Consider the following 26,788-nt stretch of genomic DNA (forward strand, 5'->3'; position numbering starts at 1 on the left):
CCCGCGGCTGTGCCCATGAGTGGCAGATCCATGATTTTTTGGTTCACTCCGTGGAGGCAGATGTGCTCTGTGATACGTTGGTAGTTTGGGGAATTTGCTCTGCAAAAATAATATGAAATCAAGAGGATCCCTGACAAAGATCCATATTTTGCATCTTGGCTGCACCCACAAGTGGCGGATCCATGATTTTTCTGGTTCAGTCCACAGAAGCATATGTGCTCTGTGATTGGATGGTGGTTTTATGGGTCTCCCCTTTAAAAATCATATGAAATCATGAGGATCCCTCTTTGATTTAATGGATCCTTGTTTTACCCAGTCCCCATAGCACGCACTTTCGTCTTGGCTTCATTCTGCCAAAGGAGAGTGAGAAAGGTTAATGCTTCCTCTGCCATGCCTGGCAGAGACTGGGGCAGTTGCTCCCAGTGGCTAGGGCTGGAGCGGAGAGAGAAATGCCATGAAGCTTCCCTCTCAGATCCCATCCTATCCTGTTGCTGCCACCGCCACCACCATCACTGCAGACAATGGCAGCTCATCAGTGCAGCAGGAGGCTGCTCAATTATCAGGCGGCTCGTACACCCCAATGGATCATCTTGCACCCCATTTTGGAGACCACTGCTTTAGTCAAATAATGTGCAGACAGTCTTCTCCTCTCCAGTAGCACCACCTCTCTCACAATGAGCAAACAGAGGCTAACTCATGGCAAAGCTCCCTCCCTCCTCCTCCTCCTCCTCCCTCTCCTCTTCCCTTCCCCTGCCTCTCCCAGTGGCTGGATCTCTCTCAAATTGATACATTTGGTACCTCCATGTCCTCTTGCCTTCCCCCCTCCCTCCTCCTCCTCCTGCACATCCGCTTGATCTTTCTTAAGTTCATACGTTTTGGAGACAGCCTGTTTAGGCTGCTCAGAAGACATAAGAAGAGCTCCGAATGTATGAGGCGGACGAGGTGCTTCGTGGAGGAGCCACTTCACTTCGGGGTGCCTCAGTGCTGGTCGGATCTGCTTCGTATCACGATGAGGCACCTCTGAATCAGCCCGTTTTGCCTCGTTATTTGGGCTTCGTACCAAGGCGGTGCACAGCCCTAGTAACCAGCATGTAACTCATATTAATTGCTGCCTGCTTGGCATTGCTGATTAGTTGAACAACAGAACCTATGTTTGAATGGATCTATCCTTAAAATAAATAAGTTTGCTCTTACCTGTTAAACTCTTGTTCATATAAAATGGTAAAGGGGGGGGGGAACTATGAAACATGCCATTAAGTTGGATCTGAGTAAAATACCCCTAAAGAATTATTACCAAAGTTTATGACTGATAACTCCTGCCCTCCTCTGCATCTTACATCCTTGAAGTCTCTAAGACATTTCCTAGAGGAGGAAACTGAAGACATTTTTGTAAGAATTAGTCTGCTGGGTATTTCTAACAAGCTATGCAAATTCTATTGCCAGACCTTATCTGGCAATCATACTTTAATAATTTAGCATGTTACTAGGCTGGATGTGGTATCAGGATATTCGTGTAGCAGGTACTCACCCAGAAATGCAATTAAACCAAATCCCTTCCTTGTTGGAATAGTTTCACAAATGCTGTTGATATAATCATTGATGACATTAAAAAACAGATGCTTTGTCAGAAAAGCTTCTGGGAGCAAATTAGCAACTGCAAACATGAATCATATTGTGTATTGCATGGACAGTCTCATGGATTTTAAATGGCATAATTAGACTGCTTTCAATGAAATATGTTTTTAGAAGTAGAGCTAAGTTAATGTGGGATTTGCCACTGAGTTCAGTAGGGTGGTGAAATGTAAATATTCTGCTTCAGAAATTCTTATGTAAAGTAACGTTAGGTCCCTGTATGTTTGCAGCAGCTTATGTTACTTGTATAATATTCTGCTTATAATGGTACTGCAAAGGTATCACAGCCGTTGATGGGCACCATCCTGAGAACTTATTTGCTGGTGCAGCTAGTCTTGTGATCAGACCACTCATGAGATATGGCCATGCTCGTCCTCCTGCAAATGCTTCCCACTAATGAGTCCCATTCCAGAGTCCAAGGATCAGGACTGTCTGCTTTGTGTTTAAAAAGAGAAAAGATCACCACGCCATTGCAGGGGGGGGGGGGGATCCTTTTCCTAAGTTAATAGAATGTACAGTATGCTGAACATGTAGCAAAATGCCAGCAATGCATAATCTGAAACAAACACTAAGCATTCCTTTTGTTGTCTATTTGTAAAAACTGTTGAGTTACAGAATACATTCTACAAAGGATTTAATTCCAAAAGGTTAGACAACACTGTAAACTCTTCCAGCAAGAAAGAAAGAAAGAAAGAAAGAAAGAAAGAAAGAAAGGAAGGAAGGACGGACGGACGAAAGGAAAGAAGGAAAGAAGGAAGAAAGGAAGAAAGAAAAGGAAGGAAGGAAGGAAGGAAGGAAGGAAGGCAGGCAGGCAGGCAGGCAGGCAGGCGGGAAAAAACCAGAGGTTAATTTGGCACCAGAATAACACATTTATTTTGGCATGTGCTTTCTTATTTTTTAAGATGCGGGGGAAATGTTGTTTTTTCATAGGTGTGACTAGGACTATGATGAACATTTTCAGACAATAGAAGTTCTTCAGATGATAGTTGAAATGCTGTAGTTCAAAAAATCAGTTGCCATATGAAATATGTACATCCTTTATACATTCAAAATGAGAAGGTTCACTGTTATCCCATATTATATATTATAGGCATGAAGTGGACATGCTTTTTCTTCCTCCTCATCCTTCCACTCCAGCCTAAAAAAAGGTGCTTGAATCCATCTGTAGGTCAAGAATCCATATTTTTAGTTGGGATCCAGGCTGGGTTTTGGCACAGAAACATTTTGACCTATGTTGCGTGAGAGACAGGGGGAATGTGACCCTGCCGATTCTCCTTAATCTCTATGTGGCTTTTGATACCATTAACCATGGTATCCTTCTGGGGCGACTGTCTGAATTGAGGGTGGGAGGTACTGCATTGCAGTAGTTATGCTCTTACTTGGATGACCAGCTCCAGAAGGTGGTGCTTGGGGAATATTGCTTGGTTCCTTGGATTCTCCAGCTTGGGGTTCCACAGGGGTCAGTTTCGTCCCCCAGGCTCTTTAACATCTACATCAAACCATTAAGTGGGGTCATCAGGAGTTTTGGAGTACATGGCCATCAGTATGCTGATGACACACAGCTCTATTTCTCCTTTTCATCTTCATCAGGTGAGGCTGTGAATGTGCTAAATCAGTGCCTAGTTGAGACAATGGACAATGGAGGAGGGTTAATAAACTGAAGTACAATCTGTAGAAGACTGAGATGCTGTTAGTGGGTGGTTCTTCCGATTGGATAGAGGGTGTTCAACCTGTTCTGGATGGAGTTGCATTCTCCCTAAAGGAGCAGGTTTGTAGCTTGGGGGTTCGTAGCCTGGATCCATCAGTGTCACTTGAGGCTCAGGTGGCCTCAGTGGCCTGGAGTGCCTTCTACCAGCTTCAGCTGGTGGCCCAGCTACATCCCTATCTGGACACAAATAATTTGGCTTCAGTGGTCTGTGCTCTGGTAACCTCCAAGTGAGATTACTGCAATGCTCTCTACATGGGGCTGCCTTTGAAGACAGTTCAGAAGCTGCAGCTTCTGCAAAATATGGCAGCCAGATTGGTAGAAGGGACCAGGAACATATAAAACTGATTCTGACCCACTTGCACTGGCTGCTTGTACATTTCTGAATCCAACTGAAGGTGCTGGTTTTGACCTATAAAGCCTTACACAGCTTGAGACCACAATACCTGATGGAAGGCTCCTTCTGGTATGAATCTACATGTACACTACAATTTTCATCCCAGGCCCTCCTCCAAGTGCCTCTTCCAAGGAAGGCTCAGAGGACAGCAACAAAGGAGGGGGCCTTCTCGGTGGTCGCCCCTGATTGTGGAACACTCTCCCCATTGAGGTCTGCCTGGTGCTAATATTGTCATCTTTTCGGCACCAGGTTAAGTCTGTCCTCTACTCCCAGGCATTTGACAACATATGATGGGATTTTAATGTCAGTTGTTTTATCAGGTCCCAGTATCTTATTGTAACTGTTTTTAGCTGTTTTAAAGTGTTTCTAGATTTTGTATGTTAAAGTTTTTATTATGTTTTTGTTTTGTTATTTTTGTGAACCACCCCAAGAGTTTGGCTACTGGAAGGTATAGAAATAAAATAAATGAAATGTTTTTAGTCTAAGAAGGCTAGAAACCTTAACCGCCCCAATCAGACTAAAGTTAATCATGCTTAGATCCCCTTGAAATTACTGGGATGAGTTACATATGAGTAAATTATGCCCAGTTGATGTCAATGGAATTTTAGTTGGACTGGGGTCAGCATGTAGCCATCACTAATATTATGCAAATGTTGTTTGATGCTGAAATTTATAGACCGATTATTTTAACACATCTATCTAAATATTGCATTAAAGGGAGAAGAAACCCAAGCAGCAGAATGGGGACCATGAAAATCTGATGAACATGGTAAACAAAAAACAACACTTATTATTTGGAAGTGCCTTTTTTATATAGTTCAGAGCCTGTACGAAGCTATAATCAATATAGGAGGAAGCATGAACATGAGATGGTTTTGGCTATTACATAATGTGTGTTTGCATGTGCTTGCGTGCCATGAACTTCAGGGCGAAGCACTGATTTATGTATCAGGAAAGTGATAAATGGCTGCTGTCCCATTTTACAGATGGGGCAACTAGGTCTTCCAAAGACCACCCATGCCGTTCATGGCTCAACAGAGATAAAGTCAACTCTTTATCCAATAGCACATCTACCTAGTGCATTAAGCAGCTTGCACTTCTCTAACCAACGTGTGTTTACATTATAATGCATACGTAGTGCAGACTGTAATTGCATACTGTTCACAGATGTGAGTCTCCTAACCAAACAGATTTCATCCTTTGTAAGTGTCAGGCTTCCTGATCCCCGCAGCGCATATGCTCAGGCAATCTGACACCGGACACCTAAATCAGTGAGATTTCTTTATTGCAGGAAATCCTATGGCAAAAGCTTAATGGTTACACTCTTCAGAAATCATATAGGTGATGGGCAGTAGCTATAGGCTCTATGGAATTCCAGAACAGTCCAAAGCTGAACACTACTACCATGATTGAGATCCTCATCAGTGTGGTTTCCCCATTGTCATTCTCCATGGTTTTGAACACAAGGGGACTCTGGATTCCTGGGTACCTAACCTAGGCAATCCTTTCATGGAATTCCAAACTTGAACATGGAAAGGGAACAGCTCTTGGGATGAACCCATCAGGCAATCAAAGGATAACTTCTTGAAGGGCCTAAACAGACCACATCCATAGAGAATCCAACTTTGAATCTTTTGTTGATAACTCCAGGTTACATGGTCAAGGCCTATCAAGATCAAAGGAAGGGTAAACCCAGACACGCAGGGAATTCTGTGCCACCACTTTCGAATTGGTAACTCTACACTGCATGCACCTAGCAGAGGAAAGTCCAAAAGTCATAGATCAACCCCAGCCTGCCAGTATGCTGAGCTGACAACAAACAGACACAATCTACAACAACGAGAGTTCAAGTCTATGAAAAGCCTCACAGTACTTTTCATGGCAAGTCCTTAACAATCCAAAGTTCCAGTCCATGTACAGAGTGCCTCCAAAAGCCCAGACGATGTTGGATCCAAACAAAGAAGGCTTTGGGCAATGAAGATGAGATGTTCCTAGCTAGGGCTCTTTGTCTTTGCATCAGCTTAAAAGGGAAAGCGTAACTGTAAGACACCCCCTCCGGATCCCTTGACAGACAAAGGCCTTTAGCCTTTCAGAAAGGCCCCTGACTAAACAGGGCATCACTGCTCAGCTTTCCAGCAGTGACACTTCAGCCTGGATGACCCGTCTGCAAACCTCACCCCACCTCTGTCAGGTTCTCACAGACCGCTTCCAGCCTCCTTGCCTGCCAAGGCCAGACCAGCAGGTGGACACGGAGCTGGGTGATTCCCCTTGGCTCTGCTCTGAGAACAGTGACAGAGAGAAGCTCACACAGATTCTGACATTCCAGAGGCTGAATAGGCCCAAGCCCTTCCAGGCTACTTCTAATCAAATCCTGGCTATAGCCTACAAGGCTCTGACAGTAAGGATGTTTTACAGATTTCAACATCATGCAGGATTTCTTTTTTAATTTAATAATAGTTCTATGCAACCTCTTTTAAACATTTATACAAAACCAACATAAAAAAACATAAAAACACCATAAACAGATTTAAAGCACCAAACAAAACATACATATTGCAACATTGGTCTTATTAGGAATATTAATACTTATCCTCTTCTAGTTTATAATAATGGCTAGATAGCATCACGGATGCAATGAATATGAACTTGAGCACGCTCCGGGAGAGAGCGCAGGACAGGAAGGCCTGGCGTGCTATGGTCCATGGGGTCACGAAGAGTCGGACACGACTGAACAACAACAACAACAACAAGTTTATAATAAAGGCAACTGTTTATGGATCTGAGAAGGGGATGACTTTGCCTACAGGTTGACCTCTGCTTTGCAAGGGTTCTCCAAACACGCTGCCATCATAGGCAGATTGTCATCTGAACACCTAGTCTGTCAAGCTGTTTTGATAGTTTCTGAGCCCCTTTGCCAAGAACCCTCCCTTCAGCTTAGCTCTAGGGAGAAAAGTAAAAAGAAAGCCAATTTGCATTTTCTTGCCCCAAAGCCCAAAAGGAACAAAACTTTGACGTATCCTTAAAACACAAGGTGTAACTTTGCAAGTGTATAGTCCTGCCTACGGGGAATGTTTTAGAAAGAAATTCTCTTTTTAAACATTGCAGTGAAATGTACAAATATAAAAAGGAGTTCACTTAGGGTGGGTGGTCAGGGGGAGAGAAAGGAAAAAAGGAAGAGCAAGGGATGACAATGCTCTCTCACACACAAACACACATGCACACACATACCTGAAGGGAAACATCAATAAATTCAATTTACTTAGCTAAGATTCTTGAGTAGAATCTTGCATTTCAGAGTATATGCAAAGTTTATTGCTGAGAAAGTTGTCTAAGAGAGAGCATTTTGGCTTCTTGATTTGAAGGGACAGGGAGTGAGAGAAGTCTCACCTATTTCTGAGAATGTGAGATCAGGGAATTCCTGCCCCTTAGTGGAGACAGAGAGCTTGTTCGGACAATTATGATGGGAAAAGAAGCCATTGTGGCTTCTCTCCTCACCCCCACGTGTGTGGTTGCCATTTGTGTAATTCCCCGTGCTGCATATCGTGGGTACAATGCCACCCCCGCCGCACACCCTGTTCAGACAACACTCCAACTTGCAGTGCAGTATGGGGAATTATGCAAATGGTGGCCACACACACAGCATGGGTGGGGGGAGAAGCCACAATGGCTTTTGCCCAATGGGAAGATAAACCCCTTTTCTGATGTCAGTAGTCTAGCCAGGCAAACACGTCAAAAGAGCTGAATGATTCCAACTTGTTGAAGCATTGTGAAGTAGAGATTAAGAGCGCAATCTCCTTAGAAGGAAGGCTCCGATCTCAGAGACTTCTGCATATCCAGTTCCTTGCCAGGCTGCTGCCAGCAGGGCAGGAAGAGCGATTTTTGCCTCTCTGTTCTCCTTTTAAATGTTTTTCCTCTAGACAGGCTTTTGAGTCTGTCTACAGAGGGTTCACTAGTAGGGGCTGGGCTGGGGCTGGAGAGGGCTAGGGATGTCAGACAAATCTGCTTGCGGGTGGAGCTTGATGAGCTTTCAGTGGCCCCGCCCCCAGACTTCAGCTCATCTTTCACTAGCTGGCCCAACTTGGTCTGCAGCAAGTCGAGCCAGCTAGTGGATATTCCATACTTTTTTTTTTACTTGCACAGATAAAGGTTTGCACAAATTATGCAAAATGAGTCCATAATTTGTGGAAATTTCACAAACTGTGGCCAAAGTTTGCACAAATCTCTATTTGTGCAAATAAAAAATCCAGAGAAGTTTCCAGATTTGGGCGAAAACTCATGGCTCTGCCTGCAAATGCAAGCTGAATCAGGCATATCACAGAACTCCAGCAAGCCCCCAAAAGGCTAGATTCCCAGTTATGGACATCCCTAGAGAGGACATAGGATTTCTCATATCCTGGTGTCGCCTCCCCCAGCAGAATGCCCCTTTTTCTTCCCTCAGAGGCCGCATCTGCAACCTCAGGAAGCAGCCAGTGTGGCTCTTTCCATGGTGGCTGTGAGGGGGCAGGTGATCAGAACTCAGAGTCTCCCTCCCGAGGTCTTAGCAGCATCTACAACCTCAGGAGGGGGACTCCCAACATTCCTATGGTCCCTTGGACCATAGGATTGCTCCTGTAAGTGTTGGATGCGTATTCAGAAATGAAGTATTCAGAGTACAGGATTTTGCCTATTCATGCTTTCTAATAGGGTGCCAACCTACCAGACACTCTACATAGGACAGTTAAACTGCATTAGAATACAGAAGTTTGTCACAAAAACTGATTACCTCATCTTATACTTTATTTGTTTACTTGGTATCTATCTCTTCCCTGCTTAACCCATAGAATCCACATAATTTTACTCAAGGTCCCTATTTTCCACTTTTTGATACAGTTCTCTTGTTTGAGGGGTTTGTTTCCTTTTCCGCTACTTTGGCATAAAAGAGATGTGCTTTATGGAAAAACAGTTTTTATTTAACTTCCTTTAAATAGGTCAAAAGAAAAATGTTCGGGTCCAGCAGGAAAGCATGTTGCATAATCTTTTGAATTACTGTTTTATTTTTGACATGGTATATCATAATTTTAATATATATTAATTGTCTTAGTTTTTATTTAAAATGTATACATTTTAGTATGCATGAAATAACTAATATATATATTAGAAAGGAATCTGCATTATTTTAAAAGTTGAAAAACTGGCCTGTGTTTTAAACTGGAAAGTCTAGAATATAAACGATCAGGTGTGTAAGAAAAGGAATTAGTTAAAAAGCAAAAATAATAAGAAATTTATTTAATAGGCATAGGCCAATCATGAAAACTAAGACTCATTTCATAACTGTTATTACTACGTAATAACTCATGCCCTGACCTGCCCTGGCCTGTTCAAATGATACGTTAATCCGCACATTTTGTTTTTCAGCCTTCAGATAAGGAGGCATTTAGTCACTCTGTCACAAGTCTGACTACGGATCCACTTGCCAGCAGTGAACAAAATGGTGGACTCAGTAATGGTGATGGTAAGACTTGCTTTCTCATCATGTGATCTCTCAGGACTTGATGACTCGCAGCTGAACCTGTGAACCGACACCATCTTGTGTTTGAGACAACGTGACATGCCGTGAAAGTTCTATCTGTGTTGTTCAATCTGGGGTGGTCCATTGGTTACCACTTCATGCTGCATTGATCAAGTCGTGTGAATTAGCCAAGAGAGAATTGCAGATATATTTGTAAAAATAAATAAGTAAATAGGTTCAATACAGAGTTGTTGTTTATTTGTATATTTATAAAACACCTTTTGGCCCTTACAAGAACTCTGTTCACATGTTATTAAACTGAGTAGGCTAAACATGCAAGGAGAGGAAGTGTGCAGGAAAATCAGTGTTCAAAATCATGTGGAAAGCTTCCATAGATACAGAAATGCCTCCACAGATTCTCTTCTTCAGAACGTCATCCTCCATGAGTACAGGGTGACAGAAACACACAAAGATGATTTGGGGCTAATGCGCTCCCTCTTCTCACATGTTTAGTCTACTCAGTTTAATAATGCCTAAATAGGGCTGAGAGCCCCCAGGCAGTATACAAAAACAAAACATTAAAACCAAACTTTAAACAATATGAAAAACACTGCTGTCCTGAAACTGAGCAGAGATGGAGCCAATCTAACATCCCTTGAAAGGGTGTTCCACAGTTGAGGTGCTGCAGCAGAAAAGGCTGCGTCCTGTGTTCCCACCCCTTTGTTTAGTATTGTCTACACTGCAGTTTTGTCCACACTTCATGGCAAAGTGTACACTTCTCCAGGGTTTCAGACACAGGTTTTTCCCAACCCTACCTACAGATGCTAGGGATTGAAACAGACCTGCATGCAAAACATGCATTCTACCACTAAGCTGTGACCCTAACTTGTCTCATTGGTTACAAAGGGACTGCTCCAAACATGACTAAGTCTGGATCTAACCCAGGGTGCTTCCAGATGCAGGGGTCTAATTGCTAACTGCACCTATACAATCTTTTCTTAGATTGTATAGGTTTTTCCGTGTTAACGAAACCTTAACCATTTTTCCATGTTAACAAAAAAGATGGATGAAGCAGTGGGAAAACATAGGAGAATAACAAGTGGATGATGACATCATCTGGATCCCCCCGAATAAAATGCCATGAATGAGGCAAGTTAATCACACATTAAAAACCTCATCTGGAAGCACCCCCAGTGTTTAAAAAGAAAGGAGAAAATTTGTTAATAAGAATTATGGAAATTGGATGGAAAAAAATGTTCATGGTGACAAGTATTTTTGCGCGTAACCTGTACGCATTCAGCGGTAGTCGCAATAATGTATCAAATGCTTTTCTAAAATTCGTACTTTATTGCATACATTTTAAGATAAGAAATGTTTCTGTTTACACAAAATGCTCTTTCATTTTGGTGCCTGAATGACACCACTAAATCATAATGTGCAGTACTGTCCTGAGGTAAAATGAACACATTTATATTCTTGGTAAAATGGATATCTATAAAAGTCCTTAATGACTCAATTCAACCATTGTGAAGGTAATTAAAAAGTGAATGAGTCTTCCTGCTTGGCTAAACATTTGAAATGACTCTTTTAAAAAGTGCTGAAAACTTTTACATTCTAAAAATTAAAATAAACCTTCGCATTCAGTGGCCCAGTTTGCATGATTACAGTGTTGTTAACAAGCCACAGTGGTTTGTTAACCCTGCTGGGCATGCCAGCTGGATTTCCCTAATTACCCTTGCTGGCGTGACTTGCTGTGTCATCCAGACCCAGTCAGCATGGCTTGTTTGAGAGGGCCGCAACCCTCAAATAACCCATGGGCTGTTGTTGGGTTATTTGAAGGTTGCTGCCCCCCACCCCCAACAAGCCTCGCTGCCCAGGTTCAGACAACATGGCAAGTTGCACCAGCAACGATAATTAGGGAAATTATTTATTGTTATGGTTTATTTTCCTGGCTGCCATCGTGCAAGCCAGGCCTGTGTCTTCCACAGGTTGACACATTGATCCAGATCACATGATCAAAACAAGCCACTGTGGCTGAAATAAATCACGGTGGCTTGTTTTAACCCCTGCCATATGATGGGTACCATTTCCCTAATTACCCGCCTGGACAAGGCTTGTTGTTTGTCTGAACCCAGGCGGCATAGCTTCTTTAGGGAGGGAACAACCCTCAAATAACCTATGGCCTGTTGTAGGGGTAAAATATGCCATAGGGATTTAAGCCACGGTGGCTTATTTAAGCCACGGTGGCTTGTTTGATCATGCAAGTTGATTATTGAACTCCCTCTATTTGTTACATTTTAAAAACACAGAATAGCTTAAAGGAAAAGAAAGGAACAGCTGGCAGACAGTATCATGCATAAGGCTTGTCAAGAGTTTGGTTTTTGAGGGATAACAGCACATCTCTAACTCTTTACTTCCAGGTTGTCCACTCCTCTGCTTGCACTAACATTTCTGGGAACCACTTACATGTTGTTGAAAATCTCTGGCAAAGGGAGATCCTGAGTGAATTGAGCTCCCTGCCTGATGTCTATGTGTTGAGTGTGGACATCTGAGTCAGGGAGCCCTATAACGGTGCAAACCTATGCATGTTTAGAAAGAAAAAAGGCCTACAACTCCCAGCATTCCCCAGCCAGCATGGATGCCTGGGGAATGCTGGGAGTTGTAGGACTTTTTTCTGTCTAAACATGCATAGAATTGCACCCTACATGTGTGAAGGGGACTGATCTGGATAACATGTTTGTGTGTCTGTCATGGGCATGTATTAGGCAGAGTCAGTGACAGAGACAGTTCCCACCCCACTTTCTGACCATGCATCCTTCATTTTTTAAGATTTACTTTGCTTTAATGCTATTGTTTAGTATCTGTAGACCTGTGCTGTACTCGCAAGTCCATTTTAGGGCTGTGCACGGACCCCCCAATCCACTTCAGATGCCGCTTCGGATCATCCAAAGCAACCCTGGTCTGCCTCGGACCAATTTGGACCCCTTCCGATCTTCTCAGATCCAAATCCGAAGCAAGATTCGGAAATCTGGGTGGCGCGTTTTGGGCGTCTTCCCATTGACTTGCATGGGAAAACACAAATGGTCATACCTTTTTTAGTTTTTATGATACAGGCATGAAATTTGGGGACCTCTTCAGACCCCTGGAGAGGAGGCCACCTGCAAAATTTCAGACAGTTTAGACTAGGGGTTTTTGTGCTAAGCGGAGTTTAAATCTGATGTTTTCCACAGAAACTCTCAAAGCAAAGAGCTGTAACTTCTCCCTGTTTCCATGGATGTGTGTGAAACCTGGGCTTCTCCCAGCCCCCCTCAGGGGCATCCCACTTGCCAAATTCCAGGCACTTTGGCCTAGTGGCTTGTGTGCAAGGTGCAGGTGAAATCTGAGGTTTTCCAGGAAAACTCCCAAAGCAAAGAGCTGTAACTTCTCCCCACCTCTGCCCCTGCCAACACCCCGAAGATGCCTCATATTGCACTGCATTGCTTTGCCACGCAGTGGACTGTTCTTGGAATAAGAAGGTAATTAATATAAATACTATGTGTCTCATGCTTTTTTAACACTGCCTTGAAATTTGGATATATAGTGTTGGTGGAACTACAACCTAGCACACACACATACATGGACACAGACACACGAGAGCTAAAGAAAAGCAGAGCTACCTAAGCAAATGATGAGTGTCTTTAATTTATTGTTTTATATTTCATGTTCTTTTATAGAAGGCTGGATAACTTCAAGAAATACAGAGCGATAGCACAGGCAATTAAATAATAGCCAAATCAAACCCTAATTTTTTTTTTAAAAACCCACCCTTTTTTAATTTCTGTTTTGGGAGGATCAACACAGAGAAGACATGGACGGTTCACTTCAGCACGGGGGTGGGGGGACAAATACTACACACCTAGGCTGCTATAATATGTCTTTCTTTAAAGATTTAGAAAGAAAGAAAAAGCTGAATGCTTGAATATGACTTAAAAGGTGGGGGGAACTTGCCCAGAAGTCAATGTTGTTGTTTTTTAAATTCTAAATAAGAGTAGGTTTGTAAAGATCTAACAGGGACACAGTTGACTGACAAAAACGACGAGAAAATAGTACCGAGAAAGCAGAAGTAAGGCTCGACATTACACAACAAACGCAGCCTTTTCCAGAGTCTGAAATCAAGATAAACAAACACAGGAATGGTGGGGGAGGGGGACCATGGCAGCAGTTTGCAAGGAAAAGCTATGTTAGTTTGAAAAAATATGGGAAGGAGAGATAGAATCTAATCAAATACAAATAACAAATGAGTTGGAGGTACAAAGATATAGGAGAAAGCGGCTGGAAGAGGTGCTGCAAAAGACACTGTCCCAATGAGGATGGACAATCAAGGAGCGAGAGAAGGGAACGCTCCCGGTACAACCAAGCTGTTTCCTTTTAATTTAAATTCTGAGGAAAGCCTAATGGCAATCAAAATTGAATAAACTGAAGGAACAACTCCTAGGAATGCACGTGCGCACACATGCCCAAACTATCATCTACCCACACCAGCCCTCTCTCCCAAAGACACAGCCAGCGCAATGACTGAACGCAGCCTTTTGCTGAAGTATACACCCCCTTCCTTCAATGCTCTCTCTGATTGGAGACTGCTAGCATCAGTTCTGGCTGAGGGTTCCTATTCGCCAAAGCACACTCCCTCCTCCTCCTGCACTCGCCTTCCTGCCTCCCCGCGTCCACTTGCCTTCTCCCTCCCTCCCTCCCTCCTCCCCCTCCACATGAGTGTTGAGAAGTTGATACATTTGTCTGGACTGCTGAGGCATTCAGTAGAGCTCCGAATATATGAGGCGGAGGAGGCGCTTCGTGGGGCACGCGCTTTGCCCCGGGGCACCTCGGTACTGCTCTGAACCACCTCGTATCACGAGGCTTTTGCTCCAAAACAGCTCTCTTCGCCTCGTTATTTGGACTTCGCAATGTGGTGGTGCACAGCCCTAATTCCTATTGCCCTTTAAAAGGAAAAAAAAGGCAACAATCTCATCTAAGACTGTTTCCACTCCTGTAGCATTTAGATAACTTCCTTAATTTTATTTTATATTCATTTCAAAGGATGTGCTGTCCTTAACACTCTATCACACTTCATATTTATTTAAAATATTTTTAGGCTGCCTCCCAGCCAAAATTGCTAAGATGATTCACAAAGCAATGCAGTTAAAAACAAAACAAAACAGTGAAGTCCAAACAGCTAAAAAATGAGGTAAAACCAGAAAGTGCAAAAAACAAAACAAAAAAACCCCTCCCAAACTTATTAATTAAAATCTTAGGAGAATTGCTTCTGTCTCTACCAACTGGGGGTAGTGAGATGTGGAAAGCTTTTATCATCGCTTCTGAAAAATGAACACCTGTACAAGTTGTAAACAGAGTTAATTGCATTAGGATGGCTTACACGGTCATGATAGTTGTATACAAGTCACAATAACTTTGAAATTCTATAATATCTGAAGACAAAGATTCCATTGTGTAGGTAATTAACCATTGTCTTTTGACAATGTTATGCACACTTCTTGCCAAGTGATGCTGTGTTTAAATAGGAACGTCTGAGGACGATTAAAATGTCTAGGAAGGGGTGTTCCTTCAGTCTTGCCTCCTCTCTTTCTAGGAGACTTCTTTTTGATGAGAAAATCACCACCTTTAGTTAATCAAGATATTATCTAATACACGCTTCAAAGAGATCAAACTTTCTCAATACAATCCCTGTTAAAGGGGCTCTGTTGTGGGTGATCTAGAAGTAAAATTAGGAGAGGATTCTATGTATCTGTTAATTTTATCCTGACTTACTTTAAATGGCAGGCTGAAAGATGTTGCAGGGCAAACATAGATAATCCAGTCTACCTGGGAACCATATTACATAAGTCTCTTCCCACAGGATATCTTTTTTCCCCAGGTGTGGCATTTATTGTTTTTGCAATAGATAAAAGTTAGTGGGTTGTATACAGTGTTAGTCTAATAAGTCCCATTCATTTCAGTGGGTCTATTCTAAGTGGGATTAACAATGGATACAATCCATTATGCTCATATGATAGGCAGTGGGCCAGTTCGTAAGTAACAGCAATCCATGGGTTAAATAACCCATGGGCTGGCAGGGATGAGTCAGCAAGAGTGGCTGTGCTGCCTGCAGTACACCAGCCACTTCCTCTTTCAATCAACAACCTACGATTAGCCTGTTCATAGGTTGTTGGACGTGGCATGTAAACCTGGAGTGCTGTGTTGTTTAGGGGCTTAATAACCCAGCGGTTAACCCAACAACAAACCATGGATCAACCACTGGGTTTAACCCCTAAACAACCCAGCACTCCCAGTTCACATGTCACACTCAGCAATAGGGATGTACGAATCCCTTACCTTCTTCCGTTCCGGGGATCCGCGGTATGGGGGGAGGCGATCTGTCCCTCCCCCTGGAATTCTCCCCAGCCGGCTCCGCTCCAAGGCTGCAGAGCCACTGGCCAGGGCCGGCCGCAGCTGGATTTCTGGCCGCTGCTGGGCTGCTGCGGCCGCAAATGGCGGCTGTCGTAGCGGCCGCCATTTGCGTCCCTGCCTTTTGCCGTGATAGGCTACATAAGTATTTACGTAGCCTATCACGGCCTAATGCAGGCATGCAAATGGCGGCCATTATGACGGCCGCCATTTGCAGCCGCAGCAGCCCAGCAGCGGCCTGAAGACGACCCGGAGCCACCGCTGCATCTGCCGCTGCCACATCCACCACCAGGTAGGCCCATCCCAGAGGGATTTCGGGGGTGGCGGTGGGGGGGGGGTAGTCTGTTCCGCCACGGACTCCGGGTGGCCAGATTCTTTGGAATCCGGCCACCCGGAGTCCGTGGAGGATTTGGAATCTTTGGAATTTGGAATCTTTGGAATCCGGCCTCACTGGAGTCCGTGGCGGATTTGTCCAACATCCCTACTCAGCAACCTATGAGTGGGTTGATTGTAGGTTGTTGATTAAAACCAGAAGTGGTGGGCATATGGAGACAGGGTGCCTGCTCTTTCCCACTCATGTGTGACAACCCATGATTGTTGTTTAAACCATGAGCTATCATTACATGTGAACCAGGTCTATGTCACGTGGTCCTGGAGTTATAGTTAACTGCTTATGCTGTGCATTCATGTATTTTTCTCCTAGTTCTTTCAGAAGACAGCACAACTGCTTGCATCCAGCCTTATGAAGAAGTACAAACCTCTGTTACAGATCTACTGGATCAACAAGACAGTCTGGGAAGGTCATTAAAATGTCATCAAAGCCGGGAGCTACCCAGAATTCCCCCAAACAATGCCATAGAAACTACTCTCTCTACAAGAAATACAGAAAGTGATCAGGGGCTGGGAATGGAAGGGCCCTATGAAGTGTTGAAAGACAGCTCCTCTCAAGAAAATATAGTTGAAGACTGCTTGTATGAAACTGTGAAGGAAATTAAGGAGCTGGGAGAAGCAGGCAACACAGAGAAGAGCAAACCAAAAGCTTCAGTGATGGTTAACGGAAGTCTAGATCATGTTCTTGAGAGCAAGATTGAATCAGCTGAGTATGCCTCAGTTGACAGAAATAAAAAAAGCCGCCAGAGTGCTAATTCAGAGAGTCCTCTTAGCAACACTCCAGATGTGGAAGATGAAGCCCCGCCTCCAGTACCAGTGAAACTCCTTGATGAAAATGAGAATGTACAGGAGAAAGGAGCCAAAGAGGAGGAAGAGGTGACAGAAGGGCCTAGTGAACCTGACAAGGTACAATTTGTGTTGCCTAATCATTAAGGAAGAGTACATCATTCTTTGAGTGTTGTTCCCAATGTTTTCATGTAAGCTCTGGCGAATGCTATCCTTTACCAGTAAAGGATGGAAATAAAGGTGACATTAATTAATTTACAAAAGGCAGTAGGAGTTTTCGGGTATTTTCTGCTGACCTAAAATCTTAAGAACAGGAACATTTATCAACTTACTGACATTTACTGTAACATTTGTTTCAGTTTGTGTGTGGTGTTTGTGTGTACACACAGACACACACATGCATGCACATGTACGTAAGTGTGAGATAGTGCTTTAATAGCTAGTAAGGACAAGGAATTGTATGCATTTTGTGGCTGTTTCAAGAATATTAAAATTAATGATTCCTAAAATGTTTGCAGACATTTGCATGAATGATTATTTTTCTTCAGTGTCTGTACAGGCAGACACATTACTTGCCAACTGGTTATTAATTAGTCTATCTCTTGTTTTAAAATCATTCCAGATAGTCTAGATTGAAAGCAGAAGCAACTCAGATTGCCATCAGTGAAAACAGAAAAAGCAGGAGACAACAAAATTCCTGGCTTCCAAATTCCTGATTTAACTGAGATCTGATTAAAGTTTAAGCCAGATTTTATCCTAAATTTTATTCAGTGCAATTGAATCGCCAGTTTAGATTAAATAGATGGATTATAATGCTCCGAATGGGTCTGTTCTAGGACGGAACCTATCAGATTGTCTTCCTTTAGGTCTTAATGTTTAAGATGTTCAAAAAAGTATTTTGAACATCTTAAGGCAGCATATTAGGGAGCCACTCATCCCCACAACTCCAGAAATCTGGTCCAGAGCATAGTGCTTTACAATTATAATAATTGATGTCCATTAATTGTTTTAATGGGTAGAGTATTGTCCATTTTAGGACATCTTTCTGGCCATGACTGGCTTTTTAAAGGGTCTTGCACAGTGCAATCATATACATGCTTACTCAGAAGTAAGTCCCTTTGAGTTCAATGGGGCTTACTCCCAGGTAAGTGGGTTCAGGACTGCGACCGTACTGTAAACAGCCAAAGACTGTCTGATCAGGCTGCTTCTAATTGCTGCTTGTATTTTCCATTTACTCTGCTGGACTTTGTTTTTGTGTTCCATTGTAATTGTTTAATTTTATTATTGTTAGCCTTCTTCGGCTCTGTGGAGGAAAGGCAGGATACAAATATTTTCAATCAGGTGTTTACTGAAATCGTATCTGTTTACTTTGGCTTTTCCCCAGCTGTGAGATATCTTTGAACCAATCTCTAATATAATACTGGTGTGTGTGTGTGTGTGTTTTATATTCCGTTGTAAACTGCTTCAGGATTTGTTCAGTGAGAAGTGGTATATAAATATGGCTAATAATAATAATGCATTATATTTAATAGACATAGTAGTAGTCATACATTACTACAGAAAGCTAACATGAAAAATTAGAATAGAAACAAGTGAATATCATCATTATTATCATTAATAATTTCCAACAAAGCCAAGGCGGTTTACGTGGTCCTCCTCCTCGATATTTTCATCCTCACAACAACCCTGTGCGGTAGGGTAGCCTGAGAGTCAGTGACTGGCCCAAAGTCACCCAGTGATCTTCCATAGCACTGCGCTCAAAATGATAATATTTATACATTCAGTCAATTAGGTTTTTAAAAAACTGTGCTGTGGCAGTATTTTTCAAGGACAGGACAGATCTAAACTTTATACAGTGCATACTAGAAGGATCAAGTTCTGTGTAGTGCATTTCAGAAGCACTTTTCTTCTCTGAATACATGTTGATTAGACAAACACCTTTCCCCAACTCTTTTGGGACTTTGGGTGTCACTTCTTGATTAATTCTTCTAGGCAGAACTACTGCAATATATTCCCAGTTTTTATGCTTCCTGACACCATATCTCTCTTGAGTTGAAGATCTAAAAGTACAGCTAACGTATTTATTTGCACAAACCACACAGAAGGGATTTTTGGCAATTTCTCTGACATAGCAGGAGAAATATGGTTTATACTACTGATGGGCAACATCTGGAGGTTTGGGGGCACCCCGAAAAGCGTTGAAATAGCCACTTTTCTGCCAAAATTTGGTAGTAAACTGCTCCTTAGTGCTACAGAACACTAGAGTGGTTGAATTTAGTTTGTTTTGAGGCTAAATGTAGCCCCTTTGGCCCTCTGTAGTGACTATGGAAGACCAAAAGGGCCAAATTTAGCTTTGTAACCAATATGGGTCCTTTTTTTTAAAAGAAAACAACATTTTTTCTATTTAAAAAGAATGGGGGGCGGAGGGGTGGAAGTGGCCACAATGGGGGGCAGGGGGCAGCATGTGGCTCATGGGCTGGATATTGCTCTCCCCTGATTTATACTATGCCTAATAAATTGACAATGTGTCTTCCTAAAATATTAAAGATGGTAAGAGTTCTTTTTACAAACGACATCATGAATTCTACTTTTCCTATATTGGATTCATGTAGAAAACTAAGGGCAAGATCCAGTACTTCTCCCTATCCATCCCCACATAGGCAGCCCAAAAGATTCTCTAATAGTAACGCCCCACAAACAATCCCACTCCGATGTACAAAGAGTGATGCACACGCATGCTTGGAAGACCCTTTGCTTGTGTAGAAAAGCCTTTGGATTCACTTGCTTTCCTTTTCAGAATAGAAAACATCCACTCCATTTTGAATAATTACATATTGCTCGTCAAAGGGCATCTCCACACTAACCTAAAATCCTGCATTTAAAACGGGACTTTCTGCTTCCATTTTAAATGCAGAATTTTAAATGCTCCTTTTCTTGCCGCTTTAAGTCTTTTCACGGAGAAAAGCGGAACACAACAGGATAATTTGATACCTCATTATCTGCAAACTATTTAAACACGGAATAAAGGGCATTTAGTGCAGGAGGGTCACGGCATCATATAAAGAGTCCTCAAACTTCCGTGAAGGCGCAATCTCAATCGCAGGACAAAAGCTCTGTGTGATGAAGCCCAGAGTCTAACCCTCCCATGTTAACTTCATCCCATTATCCCAGGCTTTTAACTGAACCATAGAATCATAGAATGGTAGGGTTGGAAGGGGCCTACAAGGCCATCGAGTCCAACCCCCTGATCAATGCAGGAATCCAAGTCAGAGCATCCCTGACAGATGGCTGTCCAGCCTCGTCTTGAATGCCTCCAGTGTGGGAGAGCCCGCTACCTCCCTAGGGAATTGGTTCCATTGTTGAATTGCTCGAATTGTTTGTGATTGTGCCTTGAGAATTTCCTTTTTTAAAAGCTCCCACCCATCTTAGACTCCTTTTCTCGTTAGAGTCGCTTGCCATGGGACCTTCCTGATCATTGTTCTGAGTTTATTAAAATCAGCTTTCCTAAAATCCAGGGCACGCGTTTGACTATATTCGGCTTTTGCTTCCCTTAGAACCAAGAACTGAAGTACAACATGGTCGCTTTCCCCCAGAGTTCCTGTAACTTTTACTTTATCCACTAAGCCATCTCTGTTGGTTAGGATCAAGTCAAAGATAGCCGATCCTCTAGTTCCTTCCTCTACTTTCTGGAGGAGGAAGTTATCCGCCACACAAGTCAGGAATTTCCTGGAGGGGCCATGTTTTGCAGAATTTGTCTCCCAACAAATATCGGGGAAATTGAAGTCCCCCATTACTACTACATCATGCTTCCTTAAAACATTGACTATTTGCTTTTCAAAAGTTTCATCCTCGTCTTCTCCTTGATTGGGTGGCTGGTAGTAGACTCTGACCACCAGGTTCCTTTTATTCTTTGCTCCATTTATTTTGATCCAGATGCTCTCGATGAGGCTACCAAGCTCATCCTCCTGTTTTTCTATGCAGAGATATGTATTTTTCACATACACTGCAACCCCACCTCCCTTTCTGTTCCTCCTGTTCTTTTTGAACAAGTTACATCCTTCAATTGCTGTATTGCAGTTATGAGAGTCATCCCACCAAGTCTCAGTTATACCTATCAAGTCATAATTTCCCTCTTGTATTAAGAGTTCAAGTTCATTCTGTTTGTTTCCCATACTCTGGGCATTAGTATATAGGCATCGAAGACCATGTGCTTCATAGTCTGGCTTTCTTCCTACATGTTTCTGAAGACTATTATTGGGTGCTATTAGAGCTGTTCTCTCTGTTGCAGTGCATGAGCCTACGTCCATTGTTACCCCCAATTTTACATCTCTCTTCCCCGTAGGATTCAGTTTAAAGCCTTCCTGATAGGGATGTACGAAAGTCACTTACCCTTTCATGGATTCTGTTCATGGGGAGGGGGAGGCGTTCCGTCCCTCCCCCCAGAATCCTCGACGGGGGGGGAGGCAATCCGGTCCTCCCCTCCGGAATCCTGGACGGCCGGCTGTGCTCCGTCGCAGCTCTGCAGAGCAGCCGGCCAGGCCCAGGGAGTGGCCTGTTTGTTTCCCATACTCTGGGCATTATTATATAGACATCGAAGACCATGTGCTTCATAATCTGGCTTTCTTCCTACATGTGTCTGAAGACTATTATTGGGCGCTATTAGAGCTGTTCTCTCCGTTGCAGTACATGAGCCTGCGTCCATTGTTACTCCCAACTTTACATCTCCCTTCCCCGTAGGATTCAGTTTAAAGCCCTCCTGATGAAGTTCTTCATGCTGGGCCAAACACATTCTTCCCATCCTTTGTGAAGTGCAACCCGTTCCTTGCCAACAGCCCATCTTCCAAGAAGTATAGCCCGTGGTCCCAGAATCCAAATCTCTCTCGTCGGCACCACCTTCATAGCCAGTCATTCACCCGGAGTATTTTTCATTCCCTTTCTATCCCTCTTCTAACTACTGGAAGGATGGATGAGAAAACTATCTGGGCCCCAAAGTTCTTGAGTTTCCATCCCAAAGCTTCAAAGTCTGACGTGATTTCTTTGTAGCTCCACTTGGCGGTATCATTTGTTCCCACATGGATGAGAAGAAAGGGCTGTCTGTCAGTGGGCTTTATGAGTGCAGGCAACCTTTCAGTCATGTCTCTAATCCGTCCTCCCGGGAGACAACATACCTAGCGTCTTTGCGACATACTTGGGTCTCGATCCCACGCAGCAAGGAGTTTCCCATTACTACCACTCTTCTCTTCTTCTTGTTGTAGGCCTGGGTTTCATCGCCTCTGTTTGACTGACCTTCAGCCTCTTGCTCACTCTCATGTAGGTTTCCCTTTGATTCTTCCTCTGCAGGCTGTCCTCCAGTCTCATTCTCAAGTACCTGGAATCGGTTCCACAGCTCCACTGCTTCCACTGGTGCAGAGTGGCGTCTAGTTCTTCTAGTAAAAGCTCAGAGTTTCAATAGAACTGGAGTCCATGCTGTTATTGGATCATTTCACCCATCATTATGCCACTCATAACAAAGCTCCTGTCATACCTCAAAGCTCTACTTAACTCAAGGTTGTTTATTTTCGAAACTGCAGTATGTGTTTTAGCTAATGTAGAAATGGATGGGTGTGCAAATGACCATTTAATATATATTGATCCTTAGGGGAAGGGTGCCCATCACTGTTACCTGTTAAAAAGGCTTGTTTTCCTGTCTTTTTCAGAGGCTTAGTTCGCTGTCTTACAAATCTCGAGAAGACGACCCATCTCTTACAGAAGATGAGGTGAGTTTTGCCTTGCATGAAGTGTAATAATTCTTTTTACAGCAATAAATAAGCATAAGAATGGTGAGTAAATCTCTAGAGAAAAGGAGGCCCCAAGACACAAAGCCTTATTTTTTTTTACTGGATGCATTTGTCAGTCTTGACACCCTAATGTTTTCTGCATTTTAAAATGGAACATTTTCTGTTGCTACTTGGAGCTCATGTCTTGTCCATTTGAGAAGTGACAGCATTGATATGGAAGCCATAGCTCCAAAGAACTGCACATGTAATTCTGCTTGGTTCCCACCCACCCAGTCCTTTCACTGCAACTTTTCAAGCCTGCCCGGACCTTAAGATCATCCTCAACAGCCCTTCTCTGTGAGCCCCTGCCAAAGGAAGTGAGGCAGGTGGCTACTAGGAGGAGGGCTGTTTCTGCTGTGGCACCCCGGCTGTGGAATGAGCTCCCTAGTGAGGTTCGCCTGGCAACTACATTGTATTCCTTTCGGCGCCAGGTGAAGACCTTTTTATTTTCCCAGGAATTTTAGCATTTTAGCTTTCTAGACTTTTAGCTTTGCTGTTTTAAATCTGTATTTTAAATACAGATAGCACTGCTGCTAGGTTTTATTGTGGTTGTATTGTTATATTGTGGTTTTAATGTTCTATATATTTTATATTGTTTTATTGTGTGCCATTTAGTTTTAATTTTTGTGAACAGCCCAGAGAGCTTTGGCTATTGGGCGGTATAGAAATTAATTACATAAATACATACATACATACATAAATATAATAAGCCCCACGAACAAACCTCTCCTGTGGCTCAGAGGGCCTTCAGGGATGGTGTGCAACCTGGTGAGAACAGTTGCAGCTGTGTCTGGGGATGGTGGGAGAGAATCAGCAAACCCCTTCATTGTGTGAACATGAGTCAGTTCTGCTTGCACAAGGGAGCAAACCCCATTAGTTCGATTGATTTTAGAGCCCACTGTCTTCAGGAATTCTGCTTTAAAATATTGATAGCCTTATAACTGCATTTTTCCTTTGCCAAGCAAATGAAGCACACGTAAAATAAATCTGAAATGCAATGAAACCTTTGAGGCCTGGGGTTTGGGTGAAGGAGCACATTCCATATATATGCTTTCCACCAGGGCTTCCCTGAGCCATTTGATTCTGGTTTAGAGCTGGACTGTATGCTTTGCTCTCCACAAGAATGCTGCCCAAAATAGCACCATGATTCCTGTCATGAATTGTAAGGTTTACCATGGGATGGCCATCATGATGTAGGATGTCTCACATTCAGTGGGCTGGATCCAGATTTAGTCATATGAAGAGAAGACTCATTGAAATTAATGGGACTTGTTAATCATGACTAGGGATGTTGGAGAAATCCACAATGGAATCAAATGAGTTTGGATTTTTATGAATCCAATCTGTGGATTCTGCAGCAGACCGCCTTTTCCCCAGTTGGGAGGATTCCATGGACTTGTGGACCATTTTTGTACAAATTTAGAAATCGAAAAATACGCAACATTTTTTAAAATGGCCCAAAATGCACATTTTCGTCATAGGCTAAAGTGTAAAAAATCTGCTGGGGGGATTTGTGCATTTTCACAAGTGCAAATTTGTGCAAATTCAGAAACTCAAAAAAAAAATCCAATTCTGTTGATGAGTGGACAACAGAACAAAAGGCTCCTGAAAATCCACAAAATGCAGATGGAAGAGATTTTACACATCTCTAATCATGACTTACAAGTTCCATTGATTTACTCAAGATATGACTAAATCTGGATCCAACCATTTGGCTGCAATGTATGTACCACACTTGTCACTGGATTTCGTTTCAGCAACATGACAAGTCTAACATCATTCCAGTTCTTTGTTAAAAGGGGCTGTGGGTTCCTTGGAGAGCAGTAGTTTTCCCTAATGGCTGGTTCAAGCTTTATGATCTCAGTCCAATACACTGTGTTTATTGTACTGAGAACAAGTCCCCCTCCCCTGTGTGCTTGTCTCTGCTTTTTTCCCTCTCTCATAGGTGATAATGGAAAATTTCCAGGGTTTGTTAAACCACAGTTACCTGTTACAGCTGAACTAATAAGCTGTGGGTTAGGGTGCAATCCTATGCATGTTTAGACAAAAAAATGTCCTACAGCTTCCAGCATTCCCCAGACAGATTTTTTTCTGTCTAAACATGCATGGGATTGTGCCCTTAATCTCTCACTAAAACCCAGGATATCTAACCATATAGAAAATGCATAGACACAGTGTTCATTTTCAGTCCAATAAACCACTTGTTACATCTGAACTGGCCTATGTACAGCAGAATATTACTCAGTGAATTATAAAACAATAGGAAGCAATTTGCTGTTTTTTGTACTTATTTCCCCCCTTTTCCTACTCCCCTTTAGATTTCAGCAATGTACTCTTCTGTAAATAAGCCAGGGCAGGCCACCAGAGACCTGGAATCTACATACACCTGTATTCCAGAAATTGTACCTCAGAAGTCACCATCTGTTTGCAGTGGCCTCTATGCCAGTGTGAAGGACTTGGAAAATACCCCACACCTTACCACCATGCCTCAGTCAGCAAACAGACTAAATGGGGAGTTAGAGCCAGACTATGAAGCAATTCAGACTGTAAATCATGAGGAAGACAGAAGTGTTTTTGTGCCTAACAACAGCCAAATGGTCCTCTCACAAGAGAATGACTATGAGAGTATTGGGGACTTGCAGCAAAACAAGGAAATCACCAGGCTTTAACTCCATCAGTTGCAAGGCTCTGGGAATGGACTTATTGACAGGAGACCCAGGGTGGATCCACTCCATATCATATCACTTGTGCACTTGCCTCACAACTGAACATGTGACTTTGTCTCCATTGAAAAATGCATTGTGTCTGAAGTGCTGTCAGGTAACATGAAAGCTCACTCTGAGATGTTTGATCTGATGGCTGCTTCACACATGCAAATCATTTTATATATGTGACCTCACCCTAGGGAGCAGGACAAGGGCTATTGCTCCTTTTGAAGAACAGAGGGAGGCCGACTGGAAGATGAAATAAGCTGCTTCTTTTTTAAAAAAAGAAAAAGAATATTTGCATGTGTTGCCGAGATGTATGATGTTATTTGCCTGCTCTTGTAGGTGATGGTCACCACACCTACAATCAGAATCAACACTGAAGGTACTGAAAATATTTCCATAGAGAGAACCAGTATTTTGTAAAGAATGCCATGTTTGTCACTTGCCAATAGATATACGGGGGGGGGGGGGGGGATACACAAACACACACAATCATTAAAAATCCATGTTTCAGTTCTCTTTAAAACATTATTTTGTCATCTGTTTCATACACTTTTAATTTGTACTCACAAGTTGTAAATTCTCTTAGTATATTTTCACACATGCACCATGCCATGCGGTCACGGTATTTGGAAAGCATTGAATTGTCCCTATAGGCACACAAGCAAAGTGCTAAATTGCAATAACCTGCTTAATGATGCTATGGGGACTTCTGACATTGCAACGGAACACACAAACCTGACCTTAATCTCATGCTTTGGTTTTTGTCTTGCTTGCTTTGCAAAAGTAGAGAAACACAGCCACTGAGGCATGGGAGGATGGTATTTGTGTGAGATCTGCAAATCAGTTTCTGGATGACTGTAGCAGATATGGTTAGAAGTGGTTTGCAGTCCTACTTGCTGTATTGCGGTCGACCACAGAATGGTACTATCATTCAAAAGTGATCTTTTCCCGCAATACATTAATTGATCTTGTAGAATCATTTGTCATCCCCTGTAATAGTATGCTAGGATCAATTTCCCACTTTCTCCCATCACTTTTGCTTTGGATACTTATTGCATTATATGACCTGTCCAAATAGGCTGCAACATTTTGCATCAGGTACACTTCCCAACACAGGCAGGTACTTAGTGCAAGTTTAAGAAATATTTTCTGTATGAAATGGTAAGTAAAAGATTTAGAAGTACTATAGAGTTTGAATTATTTGGTGAAGTGCCCAGCTTGGGACATGGCAGCAAAGTATGCAGGATATCTGAAATGGACTGTAAACTTTCAGTTGAAAGTTAGCATAAGTGAAAATTAAGTCACACACAAGGAAAAATAATCCTAATGGGTTTAGGGAATGCTCTCAGTGACCTAAAATATTTGTCAGAATCACTCTGGGCAACATTAATACTCACTAGCCCAGTTTCAAGCTAGAGCTGACTT

The 26,788-nt window shown here is 42.7% G+C and overlaps 1 protein-coding gene across 5 annotated transcripts in view; it reads left to right on the forward strand.

Moving 5' to 3' along the window:
• The window catches only part of PAG1 (phosphoprotein membrane anchor with glycosphingolipid microdomains 1), a 154,944-nt gene extending 128,399 nt beyond the window's left edge, over nucleotides 1-26,545 (forward strand). For all 5 annotated transcript variants that reach the window (XM_084848029.1, XM_084848031.1, XM_084848027.1 and 2 more), the window contains 5 exons: nucleotides 4,452-4,503; nucleotides 9,129-9,225; nucleotides 16,364-16,956; nucleotides 22,533-22,592; nucleotides 24,971-26,545. In XM_084848029.1, coding sequence (XP_084704155.1) covers nucleotides 4,452-4,503; nucleotides 9,129-9,225; nucleotides 16,364-16,956; nucleotides 22,533-22,592; nucleotides 24,971-25,321 — 1,153 coding nt within the window. In that variant the 3' untranslated portion in view covers nucleotides 25,322-26,545. The remainder of the gene's footprint in view (nucleotides 1-4,451; nucleotides 4,504-9,128; nucleotides 9,226-16,363; nucleotides 16,957-22,532; nucleotides 22,593-24,970) is intronic.
• Nucleotides 26,546-26,788: the final 243 nt, after the last annotated feature.

The sequence above is a fragment of the Heloderma suspectum genome, chromosome 4, assembly GCF_057233095.1.
Source record: "Heloderma suspectum isolate Gila_16-S chromosome 4, 16-S_ref, whole genome shotgun sequence".
Taxonomy (NCBI): domain Eukaryota; kingdom Metazoa; phylum Chordata; class Lepidosauria; order Squamata; family Helodermatidae; genus Heloderma; species Heloderma suspectum.